The sequence below is a fragment of the Carassius carassius genome, chromosome 24 (genome assembly GCF_963082965.1).
Source record: "Carassius carassius chromosome 24, fCarCar2.1, whole genome shotgun sequence".
Classification (NCBI taxonomy): domain Eukaryota; kingdom Metazoa; phylum Chordata; class Actinopteri; order Cypriniformes; family Cyprinidae; genus Carassius; species Carassius carassius.
Genome location: NC_081778.1, coordinates 28213083 through 28232780, shown reverse-complemented (window position 1 = coordinate 28232780; position 19698 = coordinate 28213083). Strand labels below are relative to the sequence as shown.

Below are 19698 nucleotides of genomic sequence, written 5' to 3'. Positions count from 1 at the left end.
TGCAGTTTACCGGGTTACGTTCATATTCTGGGCTGTTTGCTTTAATAATATTGTGTGTAATCTGTGTACTGAATTTAGTCATCCAGTGTGTAATAAACGTTCATAGTCACGGGAAGAAGGAGGCGGGAACTGGCGAACATTCAAACAAAACTTTAATTATAAAATACTAAAAGAGGGCGACAGCCCCTACTCATGGATGACTGTCGCACACAAACAGAGCCAAAACATAAAATAAAGTCCGAGCCTGGTCCTCTCTCGTCCAACAATGTCATCCGTCCCACCTTCAGTTCTCCTTCGCGGGACTCGAGACCGGTGATATGGCGCAGGTGCTCCACAGGCCTCTCTCTGTTCCCACGGCTCTCGTCACACAGTGTTTTACATTAAGCGTTTTAGTATGTCCCAAAACTGTACCTTTATAAGAATCCACTGACTATTTCTCCAAGTTCAAAACAAAACTCTATGAACCGCTCCATTGTGATCTTATGGAGCTGAATGAACCACAAGCTGTAAAGTAAACAGGTAGTGTTGGTCGGAGCTCAGCTGGTTTTGCAAGAGAATGCAAATGTTTTGCAACAGAGCGCAAATATCTTTGGGAGAGAAGGCAAAAGTTTTGTGAGGGAACGCAAATAATTTTGCGAAAGAACGCAAATGTCTTTGCAAGAGAACGCAAAAAAAATTAATAAAAAATTTTTTTTCCTGAGACCCAAATTATTTCACTCACTCTGATTTTTTTACACCACTAGGACCCTTTAGGGGCTCCATATTAATCCACAAATTACTTAAGTTATTATTTTTTTTACGTGACTGACACTCCCTCTGAGTCTAAATAATAGGCTACAATACGGAGTTAATTTACTCAAACAGAACACTGACTGAACTGATGTTAAGAGAGAAATGAAGACGAACACAAGCAGAGAAGCATAATGTGTGCAGCAAGCCGGATAACGAACTTACACGCCCACTGCTGGAACGGTTCTTGTTTTCGAGTCAACAACCGGTTGCATTGGTTTTCGGATCAAGACTTAAACTTTTCATATGATGTTTTAACCGAAGTTATGATTACTGACTTTGTATATTTAAATTAGTATTTTCATCCCTGTGTTACGAGATTTTCGGTTTCAGTGGGTGTAGCATACATGAATATACATGGGTTTCTCGGACATACGTGGAACCATGGTGTGGAACTGAGAATTTAAGTTCACGCTTCCTTGTGTCACGGCAGGTTTAATGGAATATTTTAACCAAAAACTAAAAAAATATAAAAATGTTAATATATGTTCTGCGTTGCACAAACTAAATTTGTTAATCATTTCGTACACGTTTATAACGTTTTATTAATTTACAGTGCACGTTTTGTGCATTCATCCCTAACTGAATTGCAAGCATTTTTTGTGTATTGTTAAAGAACAGCAAACCTCAGCTAGTTGTATACATTGATTTCAGTTCTTTGTGCTCTTATTTTTTGTAGCTTCCGATGCTTTAAACTTGTGTCTGTTATTAGTTATTACAATTTGTTAAAGTGTAACTAAACCCCTGCTCAGAGCCTGACTCCACCCACTGACAATATTTGAAAAATGCTGAAAAGTGGGCGGATCCTGAGACTCGCAGTGACGGATTGATTGACAGCTGCTGTCAGAGACGCTAAAATGGAGAGTGACTGTAATGACGCAAGTAGCTTTGCAACAGAGCGATCATTTGAAGTAGAGGACTTTTCTCCCCCACTTTTACCTGAAGTGGAGGGTGTCGAGGTTTCTGTTCATATCAATTCGAGCCGCTGGCTCAAACTGCGGTCTTAACTCCCTCACCGCGTCGCTTTTCAGCGCGAGCTGTGTGGAGAAGCCCATTTCCACCTCCATTGCGTTGGAGAAGCAATCCCGTGTAAAACTCAGTTTGCACACTCGAGCTCTAGGCGGGAACTTGCGGTCTTCCAGGCCAAATGCATGCAACCACTGGCGCTTAATTTTAAAGTCTGCTGGTAAACTATGCCGTCCAGCAGTGCTGTCGCAACCAGCAACACACCTCCGTACCATCCTGACCACTGTACTAAATACAGATAGATCTACGCTAACTTGAAGATTTAATTTTGATTTTGATGGTTTGATACTGCCAAGGGTGTGGTAGCTCGTACCAAGGGGCGTGGTGAGCTGGAAACTGCTTACGTCACCTGCCTCCGCTTACGTCACTTGCCACCGCAACATCCAATAGGAAAAATCAACTGCAGTAGCCACCGTTCAACCTGAAGAGGGCAGCACTCACATGTTTTTACATCATATATTGTAGAATTAAAACACTTTATACTCAAATGTCAAAAAAGTTACTCGAATCAATGAACAGCACTAATAAAGCCCCATTCTTATAGATCATTAACTAAAAAAAGTTGGTTTAGGGTTTGGTTACTCTTTAATGTAATAAACCTATGAACGTATCTGTAGACATGATGCTGCGATGATCCCTGTTCAGCATTCTCCATGTTGTCTGGTTGTAAACAATGATACAACCACTGCTGCAAAAACTGCTGATAAAATGTATTTTTATATTTTATTTTTTTAATGTTTCGAAAGTAAAATAGTTAAAGATTTTTTTTTACAAAAAAAAATATAAATTTACAAATTAGTCTTTCATAGCAGTTTCATAAACATATTCTTAATAAGCCTTTTTTTTTTTACATAAAATGTTCCTCCTGGTGGACCTTCCCAACTCAATCCCAGCAGTCCTTAGCCATCTTCAAGAATCGGCTAAAAACACATCTCTTCCATCTTTATTTGAACCTCTAACTCTTATACTCTCTATTCTAATTCTGTTTTATCTATTTGCTGACTTAAAACTCTAACCCTTGCACTCTCTATTCATTTTCTAACCTCTAACACTATCTCTATTCTCTCTCTATAAAAAAGTAGACATTTCTTAACTTGATTCTGGCATTTGATACATGACATTACCATTCGAAGTTTGGGATTACTATACTTTTATTTTATTGATTTATTTTAAGTATTAACAGTACATTTAAAATTACATGAATAATATATATACAAACACACACACGCGCGCGCGCGCACACACACTTCAAATAAATTAATATATAAGTCTTATAGCGTAAATGAAGTTGAACATGAACAAAGAACCATAAAAGCACACTTACGTACAATTGTAATATATATATATATATATATTACATATACCCTGAGACCCGCAAATTAGTTCAAATCTCCCGGAATCTAGACCGAGCGAGCAAAAGCGCGCATGCGAAACAGATACTGTGTTTCAAACCGTGTAGCGCACGCACGGCAGAGAGAGAGAGGGAGCGAGAGACCTTGCGCGTGTGTGATAATGTGCGTGTGTGCGAAGCGCATGTAAGACAGAGAGCATCCTGATTGGACTGTTTCTGCAAATCAACCAATCAATTGTCAGTGTGGGCGGGCTTTTATCTCTTGTCCCGAGAAAAAATAATCAGTTATGTCTATCTAGAAATAGGAGCACCATTGCAGAGGGAGAGTGCCACAGAACAAAAAAAGTATAAGACACATTTTACGGCAGACTACACGAAAGTGTACTCCTGTCTTATAGGTGTCAAACATAATGACAGTCTTGCTCAAGCATTGCCCATGGAGGGTTATATGATTGCAATAGGCATGTTGAGATGAATAGTGTGAGTGAAGTGACATTCAGCCAAGTATGGTGACCCATACTCAGAATTCGTGCTCTGCATTTAACCCATCTGAAGTGCACACACACAGAGCAGTGAACACACACAGACACTGTGAGCACACACCCGGAGCAGTGGGCAGCCATTTATGCTGCGGCGCCCGGGGAGCAGTTGGGGGTTCGATGCCTTGCTCAAGGGCACCTAAGTCGTGGTATAGAGGGTGGAGAGAGAACTGTACATGCACTCCCCCCACCCACAATTCCTGCCGGCTCGAGACTCGAACTCACAACCCTTCGATTGGGAGTCCGACTCTCTAACCATTAGGCCACGACTTCCCCACTGAGTTGACAAGTTTAATTTCATCTGCATATTATTCAGGTTAGTTGCCAAGGCTACATGAAAACAACCAACTCCTTAGACCTGTTTAAAGTTGCAATGGAAAATAAATAAAAGCAGTTTACATAAATTGTATAAGCAGATTATATAAATAGTAAAAGTAATCTACATATTTAAACATAATTAACGAATAATTACATAGGCCTATAGAGCTTATAGAAATAATATTTTATGCTTTTATATCTGTTAGGGACCACAACATGTTAGGGAGGCTAAGCACAGGGAAGGCTGCTCCAATATATCTCCGTTCTCCCATTCAGATAGGCAAAGTCTCACTAAGAAGGTGACTACAGCTGAGATGTATTTCCTTCCTTTTGGGGGGGGGGGGGATACCTCCCTGAAATGACTTTTTGCAGGTTGGGATGTCTGTGTATATATATATGGAATTGATTAATTATTTGTTTTCTCATTTACAGTGTACCAATGTACCAGGCATAGTTTTAGAGCACTGCAGTCTATAGCGCAATAAACTGAAGACAAAGTAATTTAGAGAGGCTGGAAATAAATACAACTAGCATAAGTGTGCAGAATGTCTGAAATAATTCAGTCAGTGACTAATAAAAACATTATAAACCGTTACAAAAATATTAACAAATGTGGTTTAGACATAGGTTTGTGCAACGCTGTAAATATATTTACCTTTTTTTTTTAATAAATATTCCATTAAACCTGCCGAAATACGATGAGCGTGAACTGAAATTCTCAGTTCCAACTGGTTCCACGGGCATGTCCGAGAAAGCCATGAATATTAATCTATAGGAAACCAAACCTCTCGGAACCCGTAAATCTCGTAATACCGGATTGGGACAATAGATTTGATATAATTACGTCATCGCAAATGACGACAACTACGTTTGGGTGAAAAAGAACAAATGAACTGGTTTATTGAACGGTTCATTGAAACGAATTGTCCGAAGAAGAAAAAACCGGTTCGCAGAAAAGAAACGGACTTCCCCATCACTATAATGTATCTCATCAGAATAAACGTGAAACTACTATGTGGCGTCTGAAGTCACAAGGATAAGGTGAAAAGTTGCTTTTTTATTTAATGAATATTTAATGTTAATTTTAATAGTTCATTGAATAGTAAAGAGCATAAAATTATTGATGTAAGTAAATTTCACAACATTTGTAAATGTAAAAAAGAGCATTAGGTAATTTGTGAACTGAAGTTTAATTTGTTTGCTTTCTAAAGTACATTAACAAATAAGCTTGTAATCATTGTATAATTTATATTTAAAATTATTTCTAGTTTTTCTTTAAAAACTGCTAGATTGGCTGAATTGGACGTTTAATGACATTTGTAAGCATTGATCGTGGATGAGGAGATTTTCCTCCCTTCTCTTCTATGTAAAGTGCTTTGAGTGCCCAGAAAAGAGCTGTATATAAATAAATATATATATATATATATATATATATATATATATATATATATATATAGGCTATATATATATATATATAAAACCGGTTCGCAGAAAAGAAACGGACTTCCCCATCACTATAATGTATCTCATCAGAATAAACGTGAAACGACTGTGGCGTCTGAAGTCACAAGGACAAGTTGAAAAGTTGCTTTGGCCATTCATTACTTGAATCACGACTGAGCGCGGTCAACGAGAGTAGCCCGTGCAGTGGTGGTGGTGTTGGGGGGGGGGGGGGGTTCTTTTCACGAATAACGTTCAACATTGTGATACTTAAATATCAATAAAGTGGGAGTGGGCTATGTGCTTTTATCAGTGTTGAATGATAAACGGGACAACAGTGCGAATGCAGTAAACAAACAAACAAACAAAAAACTTTTACCGTTCTAAATACAGAGATGTGTGGCCATTATCGGAAATGAAAAAAGGTACGAATGAACCCGAAACACATAAGATCGTTGTCATGTGGTGAATCTGGCCAGTCGTGAAATCGCTGTGTCGTCATCAGCGCTCCTGCAGTCGCTCTGGAGAAACTGTGGCGGCTGAGTAAACCTTCTCCCGAAACCCTCTCGCTTACTTTGATGCCACATGTGACGGTCAAAATTTCTAACCGGCATGCACTGCTTCAAGTAAGATTGTAATTGGACGCACCTATAAAGTTCATGTCACTCCTTGTCTGCAAACAACAACGCACCTCCCTATGCTGACTGCCTCCATCAGTACAGAGAAGACTGAACCAGAAAACAAGAATACGTCTCATCAGAGCACAAGGCAAAGGAAAATTCAATCAAAACCCAATTTTCAGAGTAATGGATCCCAGCCAGTCTTTCGATCAGCCTCCAGGAGCCTGGGATTCATCTGAGAAATCAGCAATGTTGCATCCTCCAGCACCACCACCAGCAGACCAGGACAGTGCTGGATATCCTCCCTCCTCAGGGCCGTATTCAGGACAAACTGTGGTCGCTGTACAGCCTGCAGTTTTTGAGATCGCTGCTCCACTGGCCAGTCCATTGCGAGATTACTTGGGTTACTCCATCTTTACCATGCTGTGCTGCTGTTTTCCTCTGGGCATTGCTGCGCTGATTTTCTCCTGCTCTGTAAGTATTAGCACATGTGCTTTCCTTTCATTTAAATTATTTAACATTTATTTTACGGTTAATGTATAATAATAATAATATATAGGCTATTTATTATTGGTTGCTCTATTATCTGAAATTGTATTGCATTTTAGCAAACTTTTTTAAAGTCCCCCACATTGATCCCACGCATTGAAAATCATAATATTTGTATTATTTATTTTTCAGTTGTAGTTCTGTATTAAATAAAAGAAAGATAGGAAAAACTAAGAAACCATTTAAATATTGAGAGTAAATTTAACAGCATGTTTTCAAGTAAAACCAGAGAACTGCATCCATCCATCATGGAATAAACTTTCCATCAAATTAAAAATGAAGCATTACATGCTACTAAGAAAAGTCTGCCCCTTCTTTTGAGAACTCCCCAGATGCCATTCGCTTTAAGCAACTCAGAATGAGAACAGAAGTGGTTGACATTAATGTTTTACAATTGTTTTCACAGACTCGAAACGCCAACCTCTTAGGACAGCGAGAATTAGCAGAGAAGAACTCCAAAACAACACTCATCCTGAATCATGCCGCCCTTGGTGTTGGCCTCGTTTTCATTGTACTGTTGATTATTGTCAATGTTTTAACTTTACTTTATAAAAGCTGATAGAGCTGTCATGGTTGGATGCAGATTACAAACAGATTTGATTCTCTGCATTGTAAATGTTATTCGCTCAATGTATCAATAAAGCCTACGACATGTGCTTTAAGGCTGATTATTGCATGTTTAAACTTTTTTTCTTATCTTGTATGGAGCTGTGCTAATTTTATTTTTTTACATACAGTTTTATTATGTATGTATATAATAAAACTGTATGTTAAAAAAATCAAATTATCTGATAATCTATCAGAAATCTGTCAATCCACATTTTTTAACCATTTTTTATAATGCATGCAACAGCTGTATCTGACAGTAAATAACTACTGTACATGCCAATTTATGAGAAATACATTTCGGGTAACACTTTATAATAACTTTAATAAATCATTAACAAACATTATATAATGCTTAACAGATCATTAGTTAATATATACATATAGCTAGAAACATGAGATAATGTGCTTGTTAATGTTTACTAAACTTATTTAACATTACCTAAAGATCAACAGATAGTTGATTTAAATTACAACGCTTACAAATGTCATTAAAGGTTTAATTCATATGATCATGCACATCTTGAAAATCGACAAATTATTTTTACAGATGCTTTACAATTATAAAAGCTTTTGTTAATGTACGTACAACACTTTTGCTGCTATTGAGGTGTGATATGGGTAGGTTAGGGTTAGGGTTTGGTATTATGGGTAGGTTTAAGGGTTGGATAAGGGGTCGACAAGTGTAGAGGGGTCAGTTTGATTATTAAAAGGGAGCATGGTTCAATCTGTTTATATTACATTGTTTTGAGAAATGAACAAGTATTTTTATTTTTTTTTCCTGCTGATATATGATTCAAGGAATACCCTGTTTAATGATGTAGTATATACTAATATAAATGTTGAGAAAATAAAAATGTTTTACACCCAAATTACATATATTATGTCTTTAAGAAGCATGTGCATAAACTTAACTAACCACCCTTTATACAAATGTTGTTACAGCAATTAGAAATCCAATGCCCATAAAGGTACTGAGTGATTAGTAAACATTTATAGTTTTATATTTATATTTTATATTTACAGTGTTCCTGTAGCTCAATTGGTAGAGCATTGTGCTATCAAGCGCAAGGGTGGGGGTTCGATTCCCTGGGAACACATGGTTGTTATTGATAGCCTGAATGCACTGTAAGTCGCTTTGGATAAAAGCGTCTGCTAAATGCATACATTTTTTACATTTATAAACATGAATAGTTTCCACTTTAGATTGGGTACTGCAAAAACATGAATAAATGATTAATAAATTATTTGTTAAGATTTGAAAACCGTAGAAGTCAACAAACGAAGACCAAATATATGACCTTTACAGGCTGTGATTTAATGAATAATATGTTAATTTTAATAGTTCATTGAATAGTAAAGAGCATAAAATTATTGATTTAAGTAAATTTCACAACATTTGTAAATGTAAAAAAGAGCATTAGGTAATTTGTGAACTGAAGTTTAATTTTTTTGCTTTCTAAAGTACATTAACAAATAAGCTTGTAATCATTGTATAATTTATATTTAAAATTATTTCTAGTTTTTCTTTAAAAACTGCTAGATTGGCTGAATTGGATGTTTAATGACATTTGTAAGCATTGATCGTGGATGAGGAGATTTTCCTCCCTTCTATGTAAAGTGCTTTGAGTGCCCAGAAAAGAGCTGTATAAATATACGGAATTATTATATTGTTATTATTAATGCCAGATTACCTGGCTACTCCTGTCATGGTTCAGGGTGCCTTCTCAGCTCCTCTTGCTGTCTGTGTACTTTCATTTTCGGCAGCTCGTGGTCTGGGCAATCAGTTCTGATCTTGCATATACTGTACAGGTGCTTCTCAATAAATTAGAATGTCGAGGAAAAGTTCATTTATTTCAGTAATTCAACTCAAATTGTGGAACTCATATATTAAATAAATTGAATGCACACAGACTGAAGTACTGTCATACTGTCAAATCATAATCTCAACAAATTAGAATATAGTGACATGCCAATAAGCTAATCAACTCCAAACACCTACAAAGGTTTCCTGAGCCTTCAAAATGGTCTCTTAGTTTGGCTCACTAGACTACACAATCATGGGGAAGACTGCTGATCTGACAGTTGTCCAGAAGACAATCATTGACACACTTCACAAGGAGTGTAAGTCACAAAAAATAAATTGCCATAAACTGGCTGTTCACAGAGTGCTGTATCCAAGCATGTTAACAGAAAGTTGAGTGGAACGAAAAAGTGTGAAAGAAAAAGAAGCACAACCAACTGAGAAAACTGCAGCCTTATGAGGATTGTCAAGCGAAACTGGATTTATTAGGAGATGCTGATAACATGATCTTGAACCACTCATTAATGCTGTCATGTAAGAAATCTGTCCAAATATAAAATTAAATGCATAGCTTATCAACAGCAGCAGGTGCATTCGAAGAACCGAATTAGCCTGATTACCACAATGATATCATCTTGGATGTGACATTTCATCTTGGATGTAATAAGCAACTGACAATGAACAGGCCCCATGGAGTTTGTCTATGGCGCAGTCTCTTTTCAGTTCTTCAAAATAGCAATGCATCAACAATGCACCTGAACACACCTTTTTTATTTTTTTAGAAAACCAGCACGCCAATGGGTGCACAAATGGATTTGCTGAAAATGACAACTGCGTAGGGCTGAAACTAGTAAAAATAAACAAAAAAACACTTGCCTCACTCCTGTGTGTCCCGCTGTGTGTATGATAGGCCTCTTATTCTTTATTATGGAAACTATAGGTAGACATTTTGTAAGGGAGTCATAGGTTTGTTAAGAATGCATTTTATATCTTTTGCTGACTGCAAACTGTTGTTTGAGATTAGAGGTCTGATGTGCTTGCATTAAGAAGAATATGTAGAGAGACCATATGTTAAATCCCTACAGTCATTAGGGATGTTATACAAGGTGTCCTTTAATATAGCCTGAAACATTTTATTCTTAAAAAAATGTTTCTCAGTTAATTAAAACGTTTTATTTTCTTTGTTAGTTTTTTTCTAAAATACAAGAAGTCACACAAGGTCCCAAAAATACTCTCAAGTGTGTGAAATAAAACCCCCGATATTTAATGTATCTCATCAGAGTGAATGTGAAACCACTGGGTTGCAGTCACATAGTATGATGGAAACAATGGTGAAGTTCTTGTCACTACTCCCACAATCTACAACTCTCCTCCTCTTATGCTGACTGCCTTCATCAGTACAGAAAATCCTGAACCAGAGCACAATACCAGACTTTCAGCATGCAGACCAGTCAGGGTGCCCATGCTGATCCATGTCCAGCACAAACAGTGAGCATGTGAGCATCAGAACTGAACTACAGAGCAATGGAAGAAGGTGGCCTGGTCTGATGAATCACGTTTTCTTTCAGTTTTTTACAATGGCTTGAATCCATTTTTCAATACTTGTGCCACTTTTTCAAAACTCTTCACACAGTGAGTACAACAGCAGTCTATGTGCGCTACACCGTGGATTTTGTTAATTGCTTTGTCAGAAAATACATTCAATGACTGCATCTTTCAAATTACTGTACAAAAATTATTTCCTCACTCAGCGCACTCAAATAGAACCACCAAAGATATATATATATATATATAAAGGCCACAAATACTTTTTTTTTAATTGTTAAATGTGTATTCAATACATAAATACATACATGCATGCATAAACACATACATGCATACACAAATCAACTTGATTTCTACAGTAATACTACAAATTCAACTCCAGAAAAGTTATAGGGATATCTTGTGAAATGTCATAAAATCAAGAATATGCTATTTGTTAATTATCTTCAACCTTTATTTAACTGACTTGAATTGAATTGAAGTGCAAAGAAAACAATTCCAATGTTTTCACTGGCCAACTTAATTTTATTTTGTAAATATAAACAAATGTTGATTTTTTTTAAACTACATGTTGGGACAGAGGCATGTTTACCACTGTGTCAAATCATCTTTCCTTTTAATTACACATTTTACAGTAAACATCTATGAATTAAGGATGCAAAAATTTTGCCTTTTGCCCAGTCTCAATTTATACAACAATTCAGCAGCTCAACAGTGTAGTCGTTGTTGTCTTGATGGCGGTATATGTCTCTGTACAATTCAGATACATGCTACAAATGGTATCTTCACACATATGCAAGTCACCCATGCCTTTTGCACTAATGCACCCATATACCATGACAATGGACTCATCTGACCTCAACATGCATTTTCACCATCTTTTAGACAATCTAAGATTAGCTCGGGCCAAGAGAACTCGCTGGCATCTCTGTCTAAACCTGATGTATAGATTTATTCTTTTGTAACAGAGATTCATGTTGTAGACTATGTTAAGTTGTTTTCTCCGAGCCCATGTGGCTGTATTTCACACATCAGTGTGACAATTTCTCTTGAAATGCCATCCGAGGACTCAAAGGTCACACACATCCAACTGAGGTCTCCTGCTTTGCCCTACGTGTACTTAGATTTCTCTGGATTCCCTAAATCTTTTCACAGTAGAATGTATGATATAGCTGTTAAAAGACCTAAATTCTTTATAAAGCGTTTATTGCATTTTACAAAACGTTGGGGATTGAAATACATTACAAAAAAATACATACAAATACTTTCAAAACAACTAGATGTAGCTGAACACCTTACTGTAGGAGTTAGTGTTGCAGTTTTATTACCATATATAAAGTTTTTGTATTGTAATGTAACTTGGACCATGTAACATATACTTGCAATGAACTCTCTAAACAGAGTGGTGTCATGGTTATTTTCTGTTTGTTTTACAAACAAAAACATTGTATAGTGCTACATGTTTTTAGTGTTTTAGGTCATTGAATGACAGCATGTTTGCTGGGGGACAAACCTTGCTAGTGTAATGGAAGAATGAGTTGATCTGAGTCATGTATGGTACATGCTCAGGAATTATGAAAACATCACATTTTTGTCTTGATATTTAATTTTCCTAAGCTCATCAGGTTACATGTTGATTCCACCAGGTGGCACCTGCAGTCACACTGGAGAAGTTAGAGGTAAATTCAATCTATGCTAAAATCTTATCACTCCTCCCCTTACAAAGCAACCCAACCTACCAGTCACCTTAAGAGGAATGTGATAAAAGCAACAGATTAATCACTGACTATTGAGTACACACCAGAGACAGACTCGGATCAGTAGTGCAGAAAAGCTCATTGCAATCACGAGAAACATGGATTCCAGAAAGTTTCCAACAGACCGGAATTCAGAATCAGGGCACCATTTGCTTCCACTGCAACAGGACCCTCCAGAGTACTCCGATCTTGGATTCCCTCCCTCTTACATCACTTTCCAGCAATGCGGAGCTCCGCTGGCACCTGGTCTGTGCACTCAAGGCTCATATCTGGGGCAGCATGTGGTCACTGTGCAGCCTACTGTTGAAGTGTTCACTCCACTGGCCAATCCACTGCCAGATTACCTGTGCTACTCCATCTTTACCATGTTGTGCTGCTGTTTACCTCTGGGATCGGCTGCTCTTGTTTACTCCATCACAGTAAGTATTAATTCATGTACTGTACCTGTCTTATCCACCTTTTTCCTCAATGCGGAAGTAAGCCTATGGGTGAGACTTCCGTTTCATTAGCCGACCATAGGTAAATAACGAGGAGAATAACAACGTGCAGTAAACAGTAAAACTGTTTGCAGTACAAACTAGTGTGTTCCTAATTAAGATAAAAGATTAAAATAATATGATATCACACATCAATTTTCAATATCAAGCAGCAAAGCGAACTGTTTTGTACAGCTAAACATAGCTGGACCCAAATGAAACCGAAAGCTAGACCCATAGAATTTACAAATGGCTGCACCCATTTTTACATCAGGAAAAAGGTGGATATACTTTATTTCATATTTCATCTTAGTTTCACTCAATTCGTGATTAACAAACAAGGGCTGCACAATAAATCGCATGTGATTTTCATACGCATCTCTGTAAAGCTGATTCTGTGATTAAAAGAACCAGTAAATCTCCATCACGGCCTTGGAGCGACATTTAATAGAGCAGCAGATCACTGACAAGCTACGCTATATCGTGTTCATTAGATGAATCGCATTAGATTATGAATGTGATATCTTGTTGGTGTTAGTGTTTTTATTAATGCCATTTATGTTTTTTTAATACAGCACATAGCAGTAGTCAACTAAATAAATGTAACATGGCAAAGATGAATGCAAGTTAAAGATGACACGTTGAATTCATTTTGGAAGCGATGACTGATAAATGTATTTTTAGTCCAGTGCCTGTACAGTATATTCAATATCAAGTATTGATTATATAATATAATATTGACCAAGTTCAGAGGCTGTCATATGTGGATCAACTTACTATGTTGTGTATTTTCATCACTTTCAAAATGAAAGATAACTTTCATATTGATTCAAAGGATTTATTGCATTTTGAGAAAAAAAAAGTAGCCTATCATGGATTTATTGCATTTTGGAACCAAACTCTTCATATATATAAAAAATTTATGTTTTGTAACTTTAAGGTACTAATATGCACCATTTATAGGCAAATATGTACCTTTTGAATGTCATGTTTCACTTAATAATGGGAACAGAAATAGACGATAGTGAAAGTCAAAATAATGAAGCCATGGCTGTACTAAAATATTTACCAAAGTTCGTATTTCAGTATTTGTAAAGAATTACTCTAATTTTCAGAAATTAATCTTTATAATTTCCAGCCTGCATCAACCTTTATTTGGGACATGAATCATTGTTGATATTGTAACATTGTTTCAAAGTCTTACTTTTCATAGTTTCATTTTTTTATAAGGATATATATATAACTTTTTACATTCATTTACATTTAGCTGACAGTATTTCAACCACATTTAAACATTAAAGGTTGGTTTCTTGCCGACTGGGTTACATCTAAAGATGTTTTATTTATTCTTAACTCAGAAAGATATGTGGTACCACAGAATAAAAACTTAATTTATCGCAGGTCCTCTTTGTACAAAAAAACTAAACAAAAAAGACATTAATACATGCATTACAGAGGTTCTTTCAAAACAAAAATGCCCTAGCTATGATGCTACTGCTGTCATCCTACAGCTCTTGCTAGTTTTACCCATTAAACAATGTACCCCATTCAGGTTCCTGGATGGGAGACCACCTGGGAAAATTGTGGTTTCTACTGGAAGCAGCCAATAGAATTTAAACAATGTCCTTCAGATGAGACGTTAAACTCAGCTATTCTCTGTGGTTGTATTAAAACACCTGCAAAATACCTCTACTGAGTTATGTTTTTCAGAGAGAAACATAATATTTTGTGACAGGATATAGGATGGGACAGTGTGAGAGTGATTTGATGCCATTCAGGCAATAGATATTTCCCAAGGGGGATTGTATGAACAAAATTCAAGTGCAAACCTTGACGGCACGTTTCAACAATCAAACACACAGTGTTAGTGTTGAAACAGCAACTAGAAATGAAAACAAAAATACAACAGCAAGGTAAAGATAGCAGCAAAATAAAACACAAGAGAAAGTGTGTGTGTGAGGGGGTCAGGGGGGATTTCAGGGTTTATTCTAGTAACAAAAAAAAATTCAAAGTAGATTAGAGTTTCTGTTTTGTTCAACATGTAGCAGAGAGTGGGGCACAACCTAACACATAATTTTTTTTATCCACATACATTTCACACCTGTCTATTACAAATATGTGGTCTTGTTTCATAATAAGTGTATCTTTTCTTTTCTTTTCATTTCTTTTTTTTTTACCCCCAAAAGACTGGTAGTGAAAGTGAAAAAGCCCCATAGGTGGGGAACATTGTAACAACTGAGGGGTTATATTGTAACATGACCACATGACAGCTTAAAATGTTGTCTGATCTAATGAAAAATATATACTAGACAAAAAGCCCTTTTAAAGCCTTTAAAAACAAAAAAAGAATTTAAAATAAGCTAAATTTGCTTGGGATGGCCCTGATGTTTTGACCCCCTCTGTTTTGAACAGGCATTGCAGATTAACTCAGAAGTAAACACCCACTTCTCTGATTGGCTAATGTTGTGTATATTTGAAAGCCTACATTCTTCATAGATGGATGCTGTTGTGATTCAGATTCAAAATTCATAAATACTCAGTACATATCAAATGATCTATAATAACAGACAAAGCAATAGTGAGCACATAATAAAAACAGTTCCTCACACTTGTATGGTGCCACATTACCGTCATTTTCAAAATATTCTCCAAAGCATCGTCTTTGAGTTTCAGTCTTTCTTAGAATCCTACGCTGAATTGTGCCTTGTTTGTAAACGAGTCCGCTGTAAAAATGAAATGAACAAAGGACCAAGTTCTCACTGACGAGGTCTGGATCTTTATTAAAAAAATTAAGTTCATCCACTTTTTCCTAATGTTGGGATCAGAAACGGTGTTTTCCACATATTGGCACTGCACTGCACTGCACAGCCTCTTGTTTTCTTCTGAACATCTTTATTGATTGGTTTGCCTCTCTCATTATTTACACTCTGCATGAGTCAGTGGGCGGGGCTAAACAGGCAGTGATGTTGAAGCAGGCATTTTGTGGAGGCGGGGTTTAGCCACACTATTATGTCATAAAGTGATACATTCCACAAGCTGTTGTTTTGGCAGATTGTCTTCAATATAAGCAGTTTTTAGACTAACAACAAAGTTTTGAGTTCTGAGGTTTTTTTTAGTTTTATGACCTCTTGTATGTCAAAATATCAAGGGAAATTTGAATTCTCAGTTCATGACCCCTTTAAGTTATTTATCAAAAAGTCTAGGGTTTTATCCTTCAACAATACCTGAGACCACAGTCAAGCAGTGTATGTTTGGAATTAAGCCAGTTTTGAAATTCAAGCCAAAATTCCTGTACAAGTTCACACTGGATAAACGTATGTTCCACAGTTTCGATATCTCTCTCACAGAACCCGCATGAATCTTTTTTTTTTTTTTTTTTTTACTCAGAAGGGATTTAATTTATTTTGTAATCACTCCATAAATCAAAAAAATACTGTCAACAGCCAGAAAAAAAAAATTGTTTATAAGGAAAATCTCTCTGTAACAACCTTCAGAATATTAACTTCCTGGTTTAGTGTGTGAGAAAAAAAAACTTTAATAATATAATAGTAGTAATAGAAGCAAAGTAGCCCAAAGTCTCAAAATTGAGAATAAACTTTTGGAAAACTTTTTGGTTTTCTCTGTGTATAATTATATTTATTATCTTATTTTCCCTAAATCATCATAAAAATAGATCATGCCAGACCAGTTAATCTAGTTTAGACCACAGTACTACAGGTAGCAGCAGATCTGAAGATTCCAAAAACTAGTGCTTATGACTGAAGTTTAAGGACTCTTTATAATACCAAAGATACATGTTTCGTGATTTTGTTACAGCCAATCATAAAAATCGATTGTTTTACACTGTAAGTGTTGCTTTTTTGTGTTTTCTTAGTGATTTTGTATTCTGTGAAGCCCTTTGATTTTATTTTTATGTGCAATGTGTTATTTAAGAAAGGTGCTATACAAAGACTTACATTGTAACATTACTATATTTAACTTATTTTACAGACTCGAGATGCTAACATGTTTGGACACCAGCAAATAGCAAGCAGAAACTCCAGAATGGCACGCATCCTCAACCATGTCAATGTTGCTGTTGGCCTGATCTTCTGTCTGATTATTGTAATCTACTTCATTCTTATTTTTACTTCACTCTAGGGCAGACCATAATTGTAAGCAATCTCATGGTAGGACACCAGAAAGTTGAAAAACAAGTGAGGGTTTTAGAAACATGAATACCTTGTGTTTTAAATACAAGAAGATTTTCCATTCTGCTTTTAAATGCTAATGTTGTTTAAGGTATTTTGTTTATATGATTGCTTTGCTGTATGTATGAGGAGCTCCATCTGGAGGACAAGAGAGGGAAGATTCAGTGTGTAATTGACTTCTCACCATATCATTGTTTATACATAATTAAAAGACATGCTTTTGATTTTTTAATTTTTTTTTAAACAATGGAAGCTTTAACTGTTAAAGTAAATGCAGTTTTTTTTCTGCTTGTCTTTATATTAGGTTAAAGCCTGGATTAATCAATAACAGAAATTATGTCTTATTTTATCCAACTTTTGTCTGTTTTTGCCATAATACACTAACATTTTCATTTTCTCTGGTTTTCAGTTTAGTTTTATATTCTTCTTAATTTACATTTACATTACATTACATTAAATAACATTACATTCTTCTTCATCATCAACATCTTCTTCTTGAATAAAAGAATGAATGAAACATTTATTTAGCGCTTTATTGTGTATTGCTGCAGACCCAAAAGCACTTTACAATCATATCATAGGATCGCTCCTCATCTCCACCAGTGTGCAGTCACCTGGATCATACCACGCCAGCAGCAGCGCCAGTGCGCTCGCCACACTAGTCATAGTTTCAGTCACATGACTGGCTCGAAGACCTGGCAGGCAAACCATCCACAGAACTGCAGCACAAGCCTGTCAACTTTCTATCTGTTCCAATCCAAAAAATATTTTGATTACCTCTCAAAATAAAAAAAACACAGATGTCGGAAAACAAAATGCAGGTTTTGGCCATTAGCAATCCATATAGCCTAAAGCACCCATCACTAAAAACAGCGGTAGCCTGCATTCTATAACCTTTCATGTGGAAACACTTAAAGTCTTTTTTTAAACAGTAATATTAAAAAATCGAATTTAGTACACACCTTATTGATGATGTGTGCTTAATGCAGACAAGCAAATGAGGCTGGAATATGAATGCAATGCGCTGGTTAAGAGTTTTCCTTATAATGTTGTTCTATGGGAAAACATGTCATATTAAACTGTATGCATTGCATTTATATTCTGGGTTTATATCCTACAGAGTAGGCCTCATCAATAGGGTGTATACTTAAATATCACTGTCTTAACACATTACTACTAACCCTCATACAAATATCTGGAGTTCATTGGACAAAAGCTTTGTTTTCCCTTTCATGTAGGCGTTCCTGTGAGAAAAGGTTTGATAGAGAGATAAAGCCAGTTCAATAGATGGGGGTTATTATAGGATACTATGATTGACTAGGGCCAGAGAATTTAGCCAGGATACTGCAGATAAACCCCTAATATACTCTTTTCAAGAAGTGCCATGCTGGGATTGTTAATGACCACAGAGAGTAAGGATCTCCGTTTAACGTCTCATCTGAAGGACGATCCTTTTTACAGTATAGTGTCCCCATCACTATACTGGGACATTAGGACCCACACAAACCAGAGGGTGAGCATCCCCTGCTGGACTCACTAACAACTCTTCCAGCAGCAACCTAGTTTTCCCTGGAGGTCTCCCATACATGTACTGAACAGGCCCAAGCCTGCTTAGCTTCAGTGGGTAACCAGTCTTGGGCTTCAGGGTGATATGACTGTGGCCATATCCTCTTACTTTTTACAAACCCAGGGTTCTCCAGGGTAGCAGTCTTTACAATTAAAGTGACTCGAATAAACAATCTCTAGTACCTGTATTATCTGTATTTATCACAAAAAGCAGAATAGGCTATAAGTCAATGATCAGAAATATCAAACCACAGTCTTGGCCACCAAATAATGTTATTCATAAATTATGTAAATCCTACAAAACATATGATAATACAGTTCCATTTATTTACATTAATGCATTTGTCCAAAAAAAGTCATTTATTAGTTTGTTTTTAATTATTTTTAATGTTATGTTTTAATTTTACATAGTTCTAGTAATTTTGTTATTTTGTTATTGTAGGCCATTTTTAAATCTATGTAGGCTAGTTTTTATTTGTTTAAATACATTTTAGTTTTAGTTATTTTAGCACATCAAGTTGCACTAAATTAAAATAAGAAATGTTTTATTGGCAACTAGCTGAAACAAAAATAAGTTTAAGTTTGTTATATTTTAAGTTCTTTTTATTTAATAAATAAGTATGGTTTTAGTTTTAATATAACACTGATTCGAGGTATGCATTACCAGTCTATCCCAATGTGCATACACAGGTAAAATTTGTTAAAAGAAAGAAAACCTACCAAGTCTTTACTCGTTTATAGTGGTTTAAATGATGCATTTTTTAACATCACTTTCTCTCCCTTTGTCACTAACATATTTGCACCACACGAGGGCGCTTAGTGTGTATCTCCTTGACAGGCGTCGTTTCCTTGGCTCTAATATGAAAAATAAAGCAAATGGTCTTTTGTTTAAACGAGAAAAAAAATCGAATGCGGTAACATGTAAATGTGGAGCACCATACATGTTTAGTTAACATGTTTAAATTGATATGTTTTGCTCTATATGTCTGCGGACACCCCGCCCAGCGCTCAGTCTCTGCAGCACGCGCAGTCTCTCACGTAATCTGCATCCGCTCGCCGCTAGAGTTGTGACGTTCGCGAACGAACCGATTCTTTTGAACGGCTCATAAACATGAACGATGG

The 19698-nt window shown here is 36.2% G+C and overlaps 2 protein-coding genes and 1 long non-coding RNA gene across 4 annotated transcripts in view; all 3 read left to right on the top strand.

The window, feature by feature from the left end:
* The first annotated feature begins 6104 nt into the window (after positions 1-6104).
* Positions 6105-7300, top strand: LOC132103375 (synapse differentiation-inducing gene protein 1-like). The gene is made up of 2 exons (XM_059508438.1): positions 6105-6557; positions 7039-7300. The coding sequence occupies exons 1-2, from the start codon at positions 6270-6272 to the stop codon at positions 7189-7191; spliced, it is 441 nt and encodes a 146-aa protein (XP_059364421.1). The 5' UTR covers positions 6105-6269; the 3' UTR covers positions 7192-7300.
* A 2049-nt stretch (positions 7301-9349) lies between these two features.
* The window catches only part of LOC132103372 (RNA-binding protein 42), a 77607-nt gene continuing 67258 nt past the window's right edge, over positions 9350-19698 (top strand). For both annotated transcript variants that reach the window (XM_059508434.1, XM_059508433.1), the window contains exon 1: positions 9350-9355. The gene's annotated coding sequence lies outside the window, so the exon portion shown is untranslated. The remainder of the gene's footprint in view (positions 9356-19698) is intronic.
* On the top strand, positions 12358-17463 carry LOC132103715 (uncharacterized). The gene is made up of 3 exons (XR_009423442.1): positions 12358-12763; positions 16811-16989; positions 17064-17463. It is a non-coding gene; the product is annotated as an uncharacterized LOC132103715 (long non-coding RNA).